The sequence below is a fragment of the Diabrotica virgifera genome, chromosome 2 (genome assembly GCF_917563875.1).
Source record: "Diabrotica virgifera virgifera chromosome 2, PGI_DIABVI_V3a".
Classification (NCBI taxonomy): Eukaryota; Metazoa; Arthropoda; class Insecta; order Coleoptera; family Chrysomelidae; genus Diabrotica; species Diabrotica virgifera.
Window position 1 is genome coordinate 14,246,476 of NC_065444.1, and position 15,954 is coordinate 14,262,429.

A 15,954-nucleotide genomic window follows, 5' to 3' on the forward strand; every position below is an offset into this window, starting at 1 on the left:
ACACTTTGCACATATGGTAGCGGGGGCCCTGCTTATCTTAACACAATTACTTAAATTAAATGGGAATTCTTGTATTGAACTTGTATCTGAATTCATTTATCAAATACATGTTTTCAATAAAAACCTCAACATTTTTTTGTTAATATTTACCATTCAATTTGAAAACTTGTTCACTACAAATGAATGTATAAGTACCACTAAAATAATCTGTCAATTGCACTGTTTTCTTAAGGAAAAAGTGACATCGTCTCAAATTCATACGATTCATTTGTAAAAAAAGTGCTTCAAATTTGAAAGATAGTCTGTATTTACTTTAAAATTGTACTAAAATAAGATTATTAAACTCAGCAATAGTCATGAAGCGAAGGTACTTAACAAATTTTCAAATGGTAAGTGCAGCGAATATGATTTAGTCTGGTCTTCCACAAGCTGATGTTGCACGCCATTTTGACGTATCTCGGAGTGTGATTTCGCGATTATGGCGTCGTTATGAACAATTTGGTAATCTCGCTGAAAGACATGGAGGTGGCCAACGTGCAACTACTTACTCCTGGACAGAATGGGTATGTGGTAGGATTAGCTCATCAAAATATGAATATCTTTAACTGCACGTGAACTTTGTGAGACCTTAGAAAATACCCACAACATTACTGTATGTAACCAAGCTTTTGAGGAATGCATTACATGAAGATGGACTGCACGTCAGTCATCCATTCAGTGTTTCCGTGATACGTCATCGAAATTGTGGACTCAGATTAAGATAGCAACAACAACATGTGCATTGGGGATTAAAAAATGAAGTTCTGTGGTTTTATCTCTACCCTGAGAAGGAAAGAAGAAAGAAGGCAACATAACATCAACAGATCTATGAGCAAAAGAGGGTTTGGGGTCCAAGCTTGACAGTGAGAAATGGGCTGCCGGCCACGTGGATATAGGCAACCAGGGAACCCTTGGAAACTTGGCTACTAGAAGAATAAAATCGGAATTAAAGTTAAAATTTTGGCAGGAGATTAAGATTAGTACTTGGAACGTGAGGGGATTATTACAGACAGGAAACCTATCAGCAATAGAAAGCGAAGTTATTAAATTTCGTATTATAGGTCTCTCAGAGACACACTGGAAAAGGCGTGGATATTTTACATCATGCAACAATAATATCATGTATTTCTCGGGCCATGAAACTAACAAAGAATCTGTTAAAAACTAACAAAGAATCTGTTAAAGGATATACAGCAGTTAGTGATACAATTATTGTAATAAAATTTCAGTCTAATCCAATGGATCTAAACATCATCCAGAAGCATGATCCAACGGGTCAAGCGGAAGATGCAATAATCGACAGTTTTACCAAGATCTAAAAAATACCTTACAAAAGCTACGAGCCCGTGACATGACAATCAGAATTGGGTATTTTAATGCCAAAATACGCAGAACTTTAGAGAACGGTGATCTGCAAAGTGTTGTAGGTAAATAAGGTCTCGGAAAAAGGAATGAAGGAAGACACATCTTATTTTTCAACAGAAAATAATCTAAAAAGGTATAAACATTCTCAATTTCTTTGCAACACGAAAATGCAGCAGCTGCATAATACTATGGTCAAATCTGAGAGTGCAGGAAGAGTCTATACCTGTTTCGGGGGTTGTTTCCCCCTCATCAGTAGTCCCATATCCTCTTCTCTCAGATTCTTCCACGTACCACACTTTGGGCCTTTCCGAAAATCTCAGGAGGTGTAACCAAAGAAAGTATTCTACCTTATGTCAATCTGGTGGTATGGAGACGTTATTTATTGTCGTTTTCTGTGCTACTTCGATTGATAACTTACTTTGTTTTTCGATAGATGGCTCTAGTTCATCCGTGACATTTCTTTCTTTGCAATTCGGAAAGGCCCAAAGTGTGGTACGTGGAAGAATCTGATAGAAGAGGATCTGGGACTACTGATGAGGGGGAAACAACCCCCGAAACCGGTATAGACTCTTCATTTACTCTTCCCCCGAAACCGGTATAGACTCTTCGGTATAGCTGCTGCATTTTCGTGCTGCAAAGAAATTGATAATGTTTATACATTTTTAATTCATTTACTCTTTTGTTTGAGTATTAAGGAATCTTTCTTGTTGGAGCTTTTACCGCGCTGAGCAGATGAGTTGTGAATTATTTAAAATTCTCTCATCTTAATTTTGTCGGCATCCTGTATGATTTATAAATTTTGAAAATCTCGGGAGGTTGTAACCAAAGAAAGTATTCCACCTGTTGTCAATCTGGTGGTATGGAGACGATATTTATTGTCGTTTTCTGTGCTACTTCGATTGATAACTTACTTTTTTAGAAAAAAATCTGTTTATCTCCAACACAGCTTTTAAACACCATACAAGAATATTACACATGGTGCTCATCAGACGAAAGATACAGGAATCAAATTGATTATAGCTTGATTAAAACCGGTTTTAAAAGATGCAAAAATTGACCCAGGTAAAGACTGCAACAGCCATTACCAGTTCCTTTCAGCCGAAATTTAAACTAAAATCTCACAGATCATTAAAAAGATTCGCCCAAACTGGTCTCTCAAGAACAATCATGAATTCATACGTTGAAGGATGGATATCAACATAGCAATTCTTATTTTATTTACAGCACATCTAAATACATAGTTGGTTAGAGCTCAGACTAAACCATTCCCTTAGATTTCATAACCAGGAGGTTCGTCTTCTTCCTACATCCTACATCCTACATCTCTTTTACCTTTTATTTTGCCCTCTATAATCAAATGCAGTAGACTCTTACTACATGATCTTGTCTGTATAATTTATTTTCTCTTATTAACCCTATTAAGGAATTCAATATTGCTAATTTTGTCTACCCATGTTATTCGTAGCATTCTTCGATTGCAACACCGCTCAAAACCTTCCAATTTTTTAATCTTTAATTGCTTCAATGTCCAGGCCTCAGATCCGTAGAGCAAAGTTGTAAAAACGTATCAGCGCAACAACCTTATTGGTAGGGGAGTTCAAGCGGGGATTTTTGCAGTTACTCGAGCGCGTCAGATTATCATATGGGTAGAAAATTGGTACCCTGCAGATGTACCTATACCATATATTGGTTCTTAACACAGGGGAGTTCGTTAAGAGGATCGGAACGTATTTTCGGCTGCAATGCAATTCAAATGGGGATTCATTTTTTTCGAATCCTGAGAAAACTAATAAGTATTTTTGAAAAATTTAAACGCAGAATGAAAGATCACGTTATTAGCGAGGGCCCAAAGTCCCCGAGAACTTCTATAATGTTTATTTTAATAAGTTACAGGGGTGAAAATCTAAGAGAAAATTTAGTGTGATTTTTAATTTCAAATATATCATTCAAAATAAAATTTATATTTATTTTAAGGGACTTTCGGCCCTCGGTAATAATTTAGTCCTTCATTCTGCGTTTAAAATTTTCAAAAATATTTATTGGTTTTTTCAGGATTTGAAAAAAATAAACACAATGCCGTGGTAAAATTTTCCAAATCTATCTTTGTCTTAGAACGCACTCAGCCGAATATAATATTGTCAGCAGATACTGACAATCAGTGACAATTTTAAATATTTGACATTGCATCGGGAATATGTTGAGTTATTGATTAAATATTATTGAAATATAGTGTATTTGATAAATAATTGATTTAAGACGTGAACTTAATAAAAAGTTATTTATTGTGTACTATTTGTGGGAGATCCAAGCAGAGAATACATCAGGATAATATATTCTGTGATACAAGTATTTTGTTGTTAAAGATGTTCAAAATTGTAAGCTTTCCATAACAATATATTATTAAAAAATCACTTTAACACTTTTCCTCTTTTCTCGATTGAGTATTAGTCTTTGTTGTACAAATAAATTATTACAATCACTGAATACATAGTTAGTGAAAAAATTATCACATTTATTAACTGAATTAATAATTTCCAATTATAAAAATAACAGTTATCCAAGAACATTCAAAACCCATCTCTTGAAATTAATAATGACATTTTCAAGTAGAATGACATTCTAGTAATATTTACATATCCATACCAGTGTGAATTTTACTACGCGTAATTTGCCGTGTAAAGACAGAAAAAGTAGGGATACACGTAAAATATTTGCGAATTATGTACCCATAGCCTTAAGGGGGTCCCGAAAAAAAATCTATCCTTAAAAAAACTTGAAATTGTCAGATTAAGATAAGGTAAGTTAAGTACATGCAAAAGAGTGTATATTTCAAAAATCTGACGATTTGAGCCGGGCGTAAGGAAATAGGCGAGTCCCAAAATTTCACAAGAAAAAAGCGAACATTTCGCGAAATGAATGACATATCGAAAAACTAAAAAGTATGTGTTCAATATTTTTGAAAAATCTATCGAATGGCACCAAACACGACCCTCCACGGAGGAGGGGTGGGGGGTTACTTTAAAATCTTAAATAGGATAGATGGCGTTATAAGCGGAAAAAACGATTGTTGGAAATGGAAAATTAAATTAAAAAATGGCAAGCGCCCACTAAAATGGAAAACTTTACTTAACTTTTTTTGGTTTTAGGACCTACTCTTCACAACCCAATAGGTCCCCATAACGCTCGAGTGACTGCACATTTAGCATACTTTGCTCCCCTACCATATCGTTAGATCCATTCTTAGGTCTCTACTACATAATAGATGTTTTATTTTCACAAATTTTGCCGTTGCTACCTCTATACGGCTTTTAATCTCTTGTGTTTGTTCTGCGTTTTGACTAACCAATGTTTCTAGATATTTGTATTTATCTATCCTTTCTATCTGGATTGTATTAATATGGAGTGTCTCATTGTCTTTTGAATGTTTTGTAATGACCATGAATTTTGTTTTCTTTAAGTTCATTTTAGTACCATATATGGAACACTTTTCGTTCAGCCGTTCCAGTATGTTTGTCAGACTTTTGAAGTCAAGATGACAGTGTTATCGGCATATCTTGTATTATTAAGGATTTCACCAGCTCATACGCACTGCTAGTCAAAACGCTGGTCTTTGAAGGAAGTTGATAAGCGCATTATGGACGCGTTTGAAATGTTTTACTGGCGAAAAATGTTGCGAATACCCTAGACCGCAAGAGGAACCAACTAGTCCGATGAGTTTGTTCATGTGGTGAGTAGAGATGGCTGGAGAAGCTGACATTACATGGAGTGGTGCAAGGAGGGAGGGACCAGGGAAAATCACCAAGATATATGGACCACTTTGCAAAAAAGGTCGGAACTCTACCTCGGATAACTCCACTAAACCTTTGCTTCAGAGTTGCAGTGGATAGAGAACTTTGAAGACCGTTTAAGAAAAATCATTAAAAATTCAAGGTGGCGTGATTTCCGAATTCGACCACCTACTAGGAAGAGGAATAAACAAAATATTTTTTTCTAAAATATTAAAATGCTATGGATACGAACATGGTTTACTTCATAATGAAATATAGTTAGTTGTAGGTGGATATATAGAGCTTTGTGTATTTAAACAAATGTTATCATTATCTTCCAACAAAACATGTCACACTCACCTGTCATAGTATTCGGCGGCGAAGTCGATGGCGTAGGTCTTTGCGGAGCAGCAGCAGCCGCCGTCGAGGTGGGCGTGACCTCGACACGTGTCTCGGTCGTTGTCGCTGGTGCCGCCGCCGATGCCGCCGCTGCTGCTGGAGGTGGAGGCGATGGTTCAGAGACGACGGCAGCCGCGACCGATGCATCCTCCACCTCCTGCAGCTCGATGGTGATGATCTCTTGGCCGGCCAGCTTCACTTTTTTAATTATTAACCCCGTTGAAGAAATTTTGTAGCCGTTATTTGGAACGGTTTAGAGAACGAATTTTGGTGGTATGTTATACCTGCACCTGATCGATTGAAAAATAAAATATACAAGCTTTATTTATAATATTTATTTTGTTTCATGATCCACTGCATAAAAACTTTTCATATACTTTCGAGTTCCAATAAAAACTAGACTAGAGCATATAAGAAAATATAAAATAAGAAAATACATAATGTTGTTCTGAAGCTATTTCTTTGTGGCATTTATATAATTTATTATTGGGAAATAAGCCACAATTTAACTTAAAAAAGAATTTTATTAACGTTTCGACGTTAATAAAATTTTTATATTTTAACAACTGCGTCCGATGTGGACGTCGAAACGTTAATAAAATAATTTTTTAAGTTAAATTGTTGCTTATTTCCCATTTGGAATAATCAAAGAAAATACATAGATATACTACAACTAGCACAAATGAGAACAATAACACAAAACTGTGAAAAGCAATAACAATATAGAGATATTAACAATAGTCAAAGATAAAAAAAAATATAACAATACGCAACCTCAAATTACATTAAAAACTGGGGTATTAAACCAAGAATCAGATTTAATGCTCTTTATAACAAAATCAGAAATCAAAGAGGCCCTGAAGAAAATGAAAAATTTAGCGAACCTCAGGCGAAGATGGAATAATGTCACTAATGTCAGCAGCACTTAAAATTGGATATGGAAGAGATATATTACTTGGAAAAATTAAACTACTTTTCAATATCTGCCTTCACATCACCAATATTCCAACAGATTGGAATAACGCTACTTGTTAACGTTGTTAACGAGAAAAATAGCTAAAATAATGGAAAGAAAAGTAGAGACTTATCAAACAAGAGAACAGGTAGGATTACCAAAGGTTACGGGACTAATGACCATCTATAAAGTATAAAAACCCTAATAGAGAAAGTAGTGGAATACAAATTAGTGAATTTTTACAAAGCTTTTGACACAGTTGAACTAAGAAAAATACCAGAGGCGCTTAAAAACATGCAGGTTAGATTATAAGTATACACAATTATTATACAATATATCTATCTATACCAACAGGCAACAACCACTGTCAAATTACATACTAATAGACATCGCAAAAAAAGAGAGCGGGGGTTAGGGGGTCACCTAAACTTTTTATTACGGAGCTGAGCATGCTTTTAATAATTTGGATTGGCTGACAAAGGGGACAAAATAACTGGAGAATATCTAAACATCTTACGTTTCGCCGATAATCTAGTCATAATAGCTGAAGATCTTGGAATAGCAAGGCAAGGCAAGGAAAGCTGAGGGAAACTTTTAAAAGTGAGCAGCCCACATACCTGAAGAGGAAAGTGATCAATACGTCCTCCCAGTGTTGACATACACAGTAGAAACATTTACCTTAATAGAAGCATACCAAACTAAGAGACATATAGAGAAGAATGGAGCGATCTATATTAGGAATAACTATGCGGGACAAAACAAAAAACAAAGAGATCAGAAGAAGAACCAAGGTGACTGACGTTATCGAAAGGATAGCCAAACTAAAATGAAGATGAGCAGGATACATAGCTAGAATGACAGATAGACGATTAACAAAGAGGTTATTGGAATGGAGGGAAGACCAGAGAAGCGTAAGTCGACCACCTACAACCTATACGATGGACTGACGATTTAACCCATTCGTTCACGAATTAAATTTCTTTAAGCTAAAAATCTGAAATTTGCAACATAGCGAGAATGATTTTTTTGCGAATTTTTTATATGAGCTTTACATTTTCAAAATGCACAGTTTGGTCACTACAATATGTCCTCGTTTGAGGACATCGTGAGCCAATGGAGTAAAAATATTAGATAATTCTTTTTAAATACTGACAAACAACAACTACTAAAGTATTTTATTCATGAAGTAATGTATGGTATCTTACAAATTTTTTTACTTATACATAGATGAACATTGCATTTGTTGCATGTCATTCGTAAGTTAAAGTTGCCCTTAAAAACGGGCAATTTACATCTGGATGCATTAGGTTTATCATCATGTATGAGCCAATGTTGAAATCCATCGAGTCATACTTCTTGGACATATCGCGTTTTTATATTTACCCAAAAATTAATTTTCCGTTAACTCACAATGTCCACAAACTAGTACACGCTTTTCAGAAAATCCTCGGTAGCTAATTCTAAGCAAAACCGCTATTATCAATAGTTTTTTTAACAAATTCTACTATTTATCAATATTATAAGACATATTTAATACCAATTGTTCATATTTATAACGAAAGAAACTCAAATGAATTCCCGCTGCATGCACCAGTTATAAGTAAGTATAGAAACTTATATTTCAATTTCAACAAATTAAATATTTTGTTCAAAAGCTGTTAGATGGCAGCACAAGTACTCATTGGCCGGAATAGGATGTCCATAATCGAGAACAATCTGTAACAAGGGTAAAAACACATGGAGCTACATACAAAAAATTATAGAATAGGTTGTCCTCAATTGAGGACACGGTGAACGAAAAGGTTAAGAGGGCTACATAAAAATTGGATGAGAGCGGCACAAGATAGACGGGACTAGAAACACAATGAAGGGGCCTCTGCTCAGTAGTGGACTTTTGAGGCTAGATGATGAACATTAGGAAACTTATTAATAAAAAGTATTGCTATCACTTCTTGTTGCCAAGTTCAAAAAGTGTATGTTTTTTCTTATTGACTGCTTTAGCCAAGTTTTGGTAAAATTTTTTATAAACAATAATGATACTATTTTTTTATTATAAATAAAGATTCAGGCATTAGGAAATATCAGGTATCAACTATTTAAAAATGCAGACCAAACAAGTGTTATGATCATACACAAAAATGTACGTACATGTAGATAGAGGATAGTTAAAAACTTGAAATTCCTGAATTTGAATATCAAACAAAACGGTATAACGGTATAAATCGTTAAAAGATATGGCAGTAATAATTATAAATTTTCGAGGTCAATGATGCAAATCTTAGGATTTCAAAAATATTTGATAAATTATTGTATATGTCTATACATCCTTTGTTTTATGTTTTTTTAATTATGTATATACATATACTTACACATATAATCTACCTTTACTAATTATGTAATTTGTTTTTAATGAACTGAGTTCAAAGAAGTCAAGAAAATGTCTTCATATTCATTTAGTTCTAAAATAATGAAATTACTTCTTGTACTAAGTTTGTAATAGTTTTTATTTAGTTTTAATGACGACTGTGTTATTATTAAAAAATTTTTTCGTACATTCTGCAAAAAACTCGGATACAAATAAAGCATATCATAAAGCTAAATAGTTATTTATTAAAATGACAATTTTTATGGAATGGAGTCCATGACACTTACAGAGGTATCAGCCAATAGATTGAGAACGACAGAGGTCGATCGAACGAGCTATGAGTATCTCTGAGGGAACATATACGAAGAAGGACGAAGGTGGAAGATGTAATTGGAAGAATTGCGCAAATCACATGGAACTGAGTAGGGCATGTGGCACGGCGAAACAACGACAGGTGGACGAGAAGCATTGTACATTGGAGACCACGCGAGCATAGTCGTAGTAGAGGAAGACCACAAAAACGATGGCTAGACGACATCAAAACAAAAATGGGTAGAAAGTGGCACCAAATCGCACAAAAACAGAGAAGGGTGGAGAACTCATTGGGAAGCCTTTGTCCAGGAAAGGATAGAAATAGGCTGAAGAAGAAGACGAAGAAGGAAGTTAAATCTGTAGAGCATAGTTTAAAGAGAATATAAACCGCAGCCTACTTATAACAAAGATAAAGAAGGAAAATGATATTTGATGACCATGAAATATGAAGACGATGGAAACAACATTTTGATGAATTGTTAAACGGGGAGTATACAAATAATGACAATGAAGAAAGCATATATAACGGTAACGAAGAAGACAAGAAGTGCCACGATAGTAAAGAAGATGCAGACTTGTGAATATGCAATACTACCGTACGGACTATCTAGCTCCATCCTTAAATTAAGTTGAAATCACTATTAAGAATCTAAAAAACAACAAAATATCTTGGAACTGATTCTATAACACAGTAAATATTACAATACAAAGAAGCCGTAGCTGACAGACTAAATACTCAAATGCTAAGGAACATATGGAACAAGGAAGAACTACCAATGGAATGGAAGCAAGCAGGCTATGTCCTCTTTATAAAAAAGGAGATAAAGCGGAATGCCAGAATTAGAGGAGCTTGGCAGTATTAAATGTTGTATATACAGTATGTCCCTGTAAGTTGTATCCATATGGAAAAATTTTTATTATTAATTTTACGAAAAAAAGTTATTATTCACAAAAAGCTCTGCATAGTCCAAAACCTAAGATTTAATCATCAAATATAAAATTTTTTGAATATTATAGGAGGTATGTCAAAAAGTTTGAATTTCACTCAAGAGTAAAGTAGCTTTATTTTTCACAATATTGAAAATTGCTACTATGAAAAGTTGTTTGGAATTAAATACTATATTCTAATATGAAATTACATCCTTCTAATTGAAAAAAAAATTTTTGAAAAATTATGGGTAACTAACAGTATTTTCAGTTATTTCAATTCTGATAACTCTTTTATTATTAATTTTACCAAAAAAAAAGAAATTCTTAAAAAAATAAAAAGCTGAGATTCAAATATTATAATAAACCGACAATTGCACTCTTCATACATTTTAAGCACGCTTTTGATAGATTAAAAAGAAGAGAAATATATAAAGCAGTAAAGGCTCTAAAAGTTTTGCCAAAAATAATTTAATAAAGCTAAGACTTACGAAACCAGAAAATAAAATACATAAATAGGAAGTAAGTATAACCGTCTCGTTTATAATTTTAGTATAAAGGTCGTTTAACCAGTGTATCTTAGGCTTTAGGCCTGAATCCCGCATACCAAAAAAAAATTTATTAATAGCAAGCCGAAAATTTGTTAATAGCTTAACGGTGTCTAGTCGGGCAAACTTTGATGTGTGGGAACACTGGAACAGGGGAAGTTTTAATTGTGGAACGTGTCATCCCGACAAGTTTATGATTGTGAAAACTATCAGGTTGTTTTCAGTAGTAATAACCCAAGAACATTGATAATTGCTCGAAAAAATTTTATAACAGATTTCGAAAGCTTGTTGCTTGGAAACAGACCGACGCCGTTGGCGGAGGTCCGTTGCCTGTAAGCAACAAGCTTGAGAAAGTTGTTAAAAAATTTTTGAGCATTTATCAATGTTCGAGGGTTATTCGGATAGAAAATTTTTTGCTGGTTATGAAAAAAAAAAAAAATACAGAGCAGAAACAATTTATTTAAATGTGCAATTAACAATTCTTCCACCGTCCTATTTCCATTTAATTCATATTTTCTATCATTGCAAAAGTCCATAAACGCTTTCCATACAAATTTTTTACTGTAAACAGTATTCTTTGGTATATTTGATTCGATAATTTCATTAATATTCTCATCAGTATTACAACCAAATCGTGACATTTTGAAATATTGAATATTTGAAATGTCAAAATCGAAATGAAACGAAATGTAGGTATCCATAGCTACATGATTGAGTGAAAACAGCCCATGGGATCTGTTTTCAGTATAATGTTGGTTTTATTGGTTGTATTCAATCAGATGACCACAAATTAATTGATTTCATTGGATTTCTAATTGAGCAAAAAATTTTCAGTAGTAATAACCCAAGGACATTGATAATTGTTCGAAAAAATTTTATAACAGATTTCGAAAGCTTGTTGCTTGGAAACAGACCGACGCCGTAGGCGGAGGTCTGTTGCCTGTAAGCAACAAGCTTGAGAAAGTTGTTAAAAATTTTTTGAGCATTTATCAATGTTCGAGGGTTATTCGGATAGAAAATTTTTTGCTGGTTATGAAAAAAAAAATACAGAGCAGAAACAATTTATTTAAATGTGCAATTAACAAAGGAACAATTAGAAAAATTTAATGAAGATCCAGACATGTTAGTTTCTATAACTGATGAACAGTTATAATATTTGATTCGATAATTTCATTAATATTCTCATCAGTATTACAACCAAATCGTGACATTTTGAAATATTGAATATTTGAAATGTCAAAATCGAAATTAAACGAAATGTAGGTATCCATAGCTACATGATTGAGTGAAAACAGCCCATGGGATCTGTTTTCAGTATAATGTTGGTTTTATTGGTTGTATTCAATCAGATGACCACAAATTAATTGATTCCATTGGATTTCTAATTGAGCAAAAAATTTTCAAGTTTATTCAATAGTAAACATGAAAAATGTTTTCCAACAAACATGTTGGGCATTTTAATAAGTTAGACAGGTAGAACATGTCAAATGACATGAATTACGTTGCTGGCAAATAGCGGTCTGATTTTTGCATGAGAGTTTAATAAAAGGGTAACAAATCAATTGGAAGTTCTGTCCGACAAAATATATGGAAAGTGTTCGTAGTCTGACGTTCGAAACCTGTAACCTGTTCCACAATTAAAACTTTCCCTGTTCCAGTGTTCCGTACATCAAAGTTTGTCCGACTAGACACCGTTAAACTATTAACAAATTTTCAGCTTGCTATTAATAAACTTTCTTTTGGTACGCGGGATCCAGGCCTATCTAGTCTGTCCTAACACAAAGACCCGAAACACCCTTACCAAAAAACAGTCAAATTGTTAGAAATCGCTCAAAGAAAAATGGTCAAGAATGCATGACCTAATACTAAAAGACAGAGTAGAAAACGAGGAGATACGTAGAAAGTCAATGGCAGATGAAAAAATAACGGGTTCTGGAGAACAGAAAAAGTCACATTGTGAAGACCACGAGCAGATAGGAGAAACAGAGGTAGACCACGTACACGATGGAGAGACGACCGTGAAAATAACCACTGGAAACTGGCCGCAAGAACCTTCATACCGACAGAACTGGAAGAAATTAGAGCAGGCCTATGTTCAATTTTGGACACAAAAGGCTGGATGATGAAGCTAATAGAATGAATTTTTCCCAAGATAACAACATCGAGAATGAATAGATTTGGTTTTTCTGTAACATTGGGAAAATAACGGAATGAAATCTGACACCAACACGCTGGAATCTAATTTGAAATTAACGCTTTGTATATATGAGGGCGGTTTTCCAGCGATTACGTCGCATTTTACTTGTTTTACCTGATAACACCCTAATGCCGCCTTTGAAGTTACCAAGAAAAACAGGTAAACCGCGACGTCGACGTTGGCAAACCACCCTCATATGGACGAGCTGTATTAGCTGTAAGGAGGAAGAGAACCAAATTGAACATGACCTAAAAGAAAAATAAGAGAAAACAATAAATAATCTAAATAAAAATGTATACCACTTTTAATCATCCGGTGGCAATGCGAAGGCAAAACAATCTTATTTTTCACTTAGAACAGGGAGCGCAGTCCAGCACTCTAAATCGACGATTTTCGACTCTTATTGAAGTCATCATCGGAGAGGCGTAGGCCTGCTGCTCTCTGCTCGAAGTGACCAAACCATGAAAGTTTATACCCGCATTGCAACTGATGTGTATGGAGTAGGTGACTAGCGTCATCTGGCAACTGAAAGATAAAGATTTCAATCCTAATAGCAACATTAATAATATTGAAAAATATTAAAAATATTACTAAAACATTTTTAAATTGAAAACTTATTGGTCCATCTCCCTGGTAACACCTCCATGGTTTCTAAAATTTGCAAGCCAGATGGATGCTGCAAAGAAGACAAGAGAGAATTCTAAAAAGTTGCAATTCACAACCCCCGTCTGCAGCTTGGTAAAGTTCAAACGGAAAATGGACCTAGTAGGCTATTGATTATGTACTATAGAAAGGAACTACAACGTTAACGGGGTTTTATTATTTCATATGGTCAATGAATCTCTATATATGAAAAAACCGCGGAGTGCTACCATTTAAAGGGGTGCGTTTTTGAGAAATGTGTGAATTAGTCCCTGGGCACAGGTTACATTAGGGTGAGTTCTATGCACTTTTGGTACAAACACGTCTACATAAAAATTGTTTCTGGTTAAATTTCCTATCTAAATATAACTTTTTAAAGTCAAAGATACTTTTTTTTACAAAAATATATTTAAAAGAAAAAGCACAAAGAAACCCAAAAGAAAGAAATTTTGTTTTTTGTCCCATAACTTTTGTCCACGGGGATATAGGTATAGACATTGCTTCACAGAAAAAAAACTAACATATTTTCTCGTTAAAACGATGTTTGGTAGAGGTCATTAGGATTTACAGTTTTCGAAATATGATTTTTCAAAGTTCTCCACACACAGCAATTTTGGGCAATTTTCCTTGTTATTTCGCAAATATTGTTCTGTAACTTTTTTCTACGTAACTTTAGGCATATGCAAAGGTACATGTAAGAGGAATAGAAATCAATTACCTTTAAAATGTTTTACTGTATAATGTTGTACGACGTCTTTTTTAAAGAAGTTATCTTTTTCAAAACTTTATACTTTTAACGAGTTTTTATATTTTTTACGATTATTTTTTAAATTACCCATTATAACTTTTTTTTCTACATGTAGGTATATATTATATAAAAAAGAAAGCTTATTCTGTTTACTTTAAAATGGTGTATTATAAAAAATTCTAGGATTGTTTTTGAATAGGTAAGATATGTTTTTCAAAATGTAATAAGTACTTGCAACTTGCTTTGATTTTAGGATTATTTTTTAAATTCCTCATTATAACCTTTTTATGTGTTTGTGTGTTAGGATTAAATCTTATTTTTTATAGGTAATACATACTTCAAAATATGGATTAATTCCAATATTTACTGTCAAAGATCCTGCACCACAAGCTTTGCTTGAAAAAATAGCATGTAAATGTACCAAAGGATGTATACAAAACTGCGGTTGTAGGAAGATAGGAATTAGTTGTTTAATATTCTGCAAAGGGTGCATCTGCATGGGTACTAATTGTGGGAACTCTAAGATAACTGAAGTGTCAGAGGAAGATATTGAAGCTAATGCTAACGAAGAGATGGACTTTGATTTTGAAAATTTTTTAAATGTCAACGTTTAAATAATTTTAACTAAAGTGATGTTTTCTAAGACTAATGTTTATGTAATTTTTGTAAAAGAAATAATTTTAAATAATACAGGTAAAAAATATCAAAGAATCACTCGATTTCCATTATGTATTTAAATATAGATGATACACTATTTTAAATATATAGTATATTCAACAGAATATGAAACAAATATGAATTGTACAAGAAAAAACAGTTATAATCAGAAATTTCAAAAATAATCGTAAAAAATGTAAAAAATATTTTTTTTATATTAGGTATTATATAATATATTATAATATATTATATAATATTATTATTTTATTTTTATATTATATTATAAAAAACCGTTAAAAGTATAAAATTTTGAAAAACCATAATCTCTTAAAAAAAGTCGTGCAACGTTATACAATAGACCATTTTAAAGGTAATTGATTTCTATTCCTATTACGTGTACCATTGCATATACCTTAAGTTACGTAGAAAAAAGTTACAAAACAATATTTGCAAAATAACAAGGAAAATTGCCCAAAATTGCTGTGAATGGCGAAATTAGAAAAGTTATATTTCGAAAAATATAAATCCTAATTACCTCTACTAAACAACATTTTAAAGAAGAAATATGTAGGTTTTTTTTCTGTAAAGCAATGTCTATACCTATATTCTCGTGGAAAAAAGTTATGGGACAAAAAACAAAATTTCTTTCTTTTGGGTTTCTTTGTTCTTTTTCTTTTGAATATATTTTTGTAAAAAAAATTATCATTGACTTTAAAAAGTGATCTTTAGATAGGAAATTAAACCAGGAACAATTTTTATATAGATATGTTTGTACCAAAAGTGCATAGAACTCACCCTAATGGAACCTGTGCCCAGGGACTAAATCACTTATTTCTCAAAAACGCACCCCTTTAAATGGTAGCACTCAGCGGTTTTTTCATATATAGATGTCCATTGACCATATGAAATAATAAAACGCCGTTAACGTTGTAGTTCCTTTTAGCTATCTTATTTTGAATATAGTCAATAGCCTATAGTTACTCTATAGGAGTAATACTAATATAAAATAAAAATGTATACCATTTTTATTCAA

At 33.2% G+C, this 15,954-nt stretch overlaps 1 protein-coding gene across 2 annotated transcripts in view; it reads right to left on the minus strand.

Annotated features, from left to right (window-relative positions):
• The window catches only part of LOC114345421 (probable nuclear hormone receptor HR3), a 411,567-nt gene that overhangs the window by 323,965 nt on the left and 71,648 nt on the right, over positions 1–15,954 (minus strand). The window contains exon 2 of one of the 2 annotated variants that reach the window (XM_028296287.2): positions 5,532–5,860. The exons of the other annotated variant lie outside the window; for it this stretch is intronic. Coding sequence (XP_028152088.1) covers positions 5,532–5,538 — 7 coding nt within the window. The 5' untranslated portion in view covers positions 5,539–5,860. The remainder of the gene's footprint in view (positions 1–5,531; positions 5,861–15,954) is intronic. 2 annotated transcript variants of the gene reach the window in all.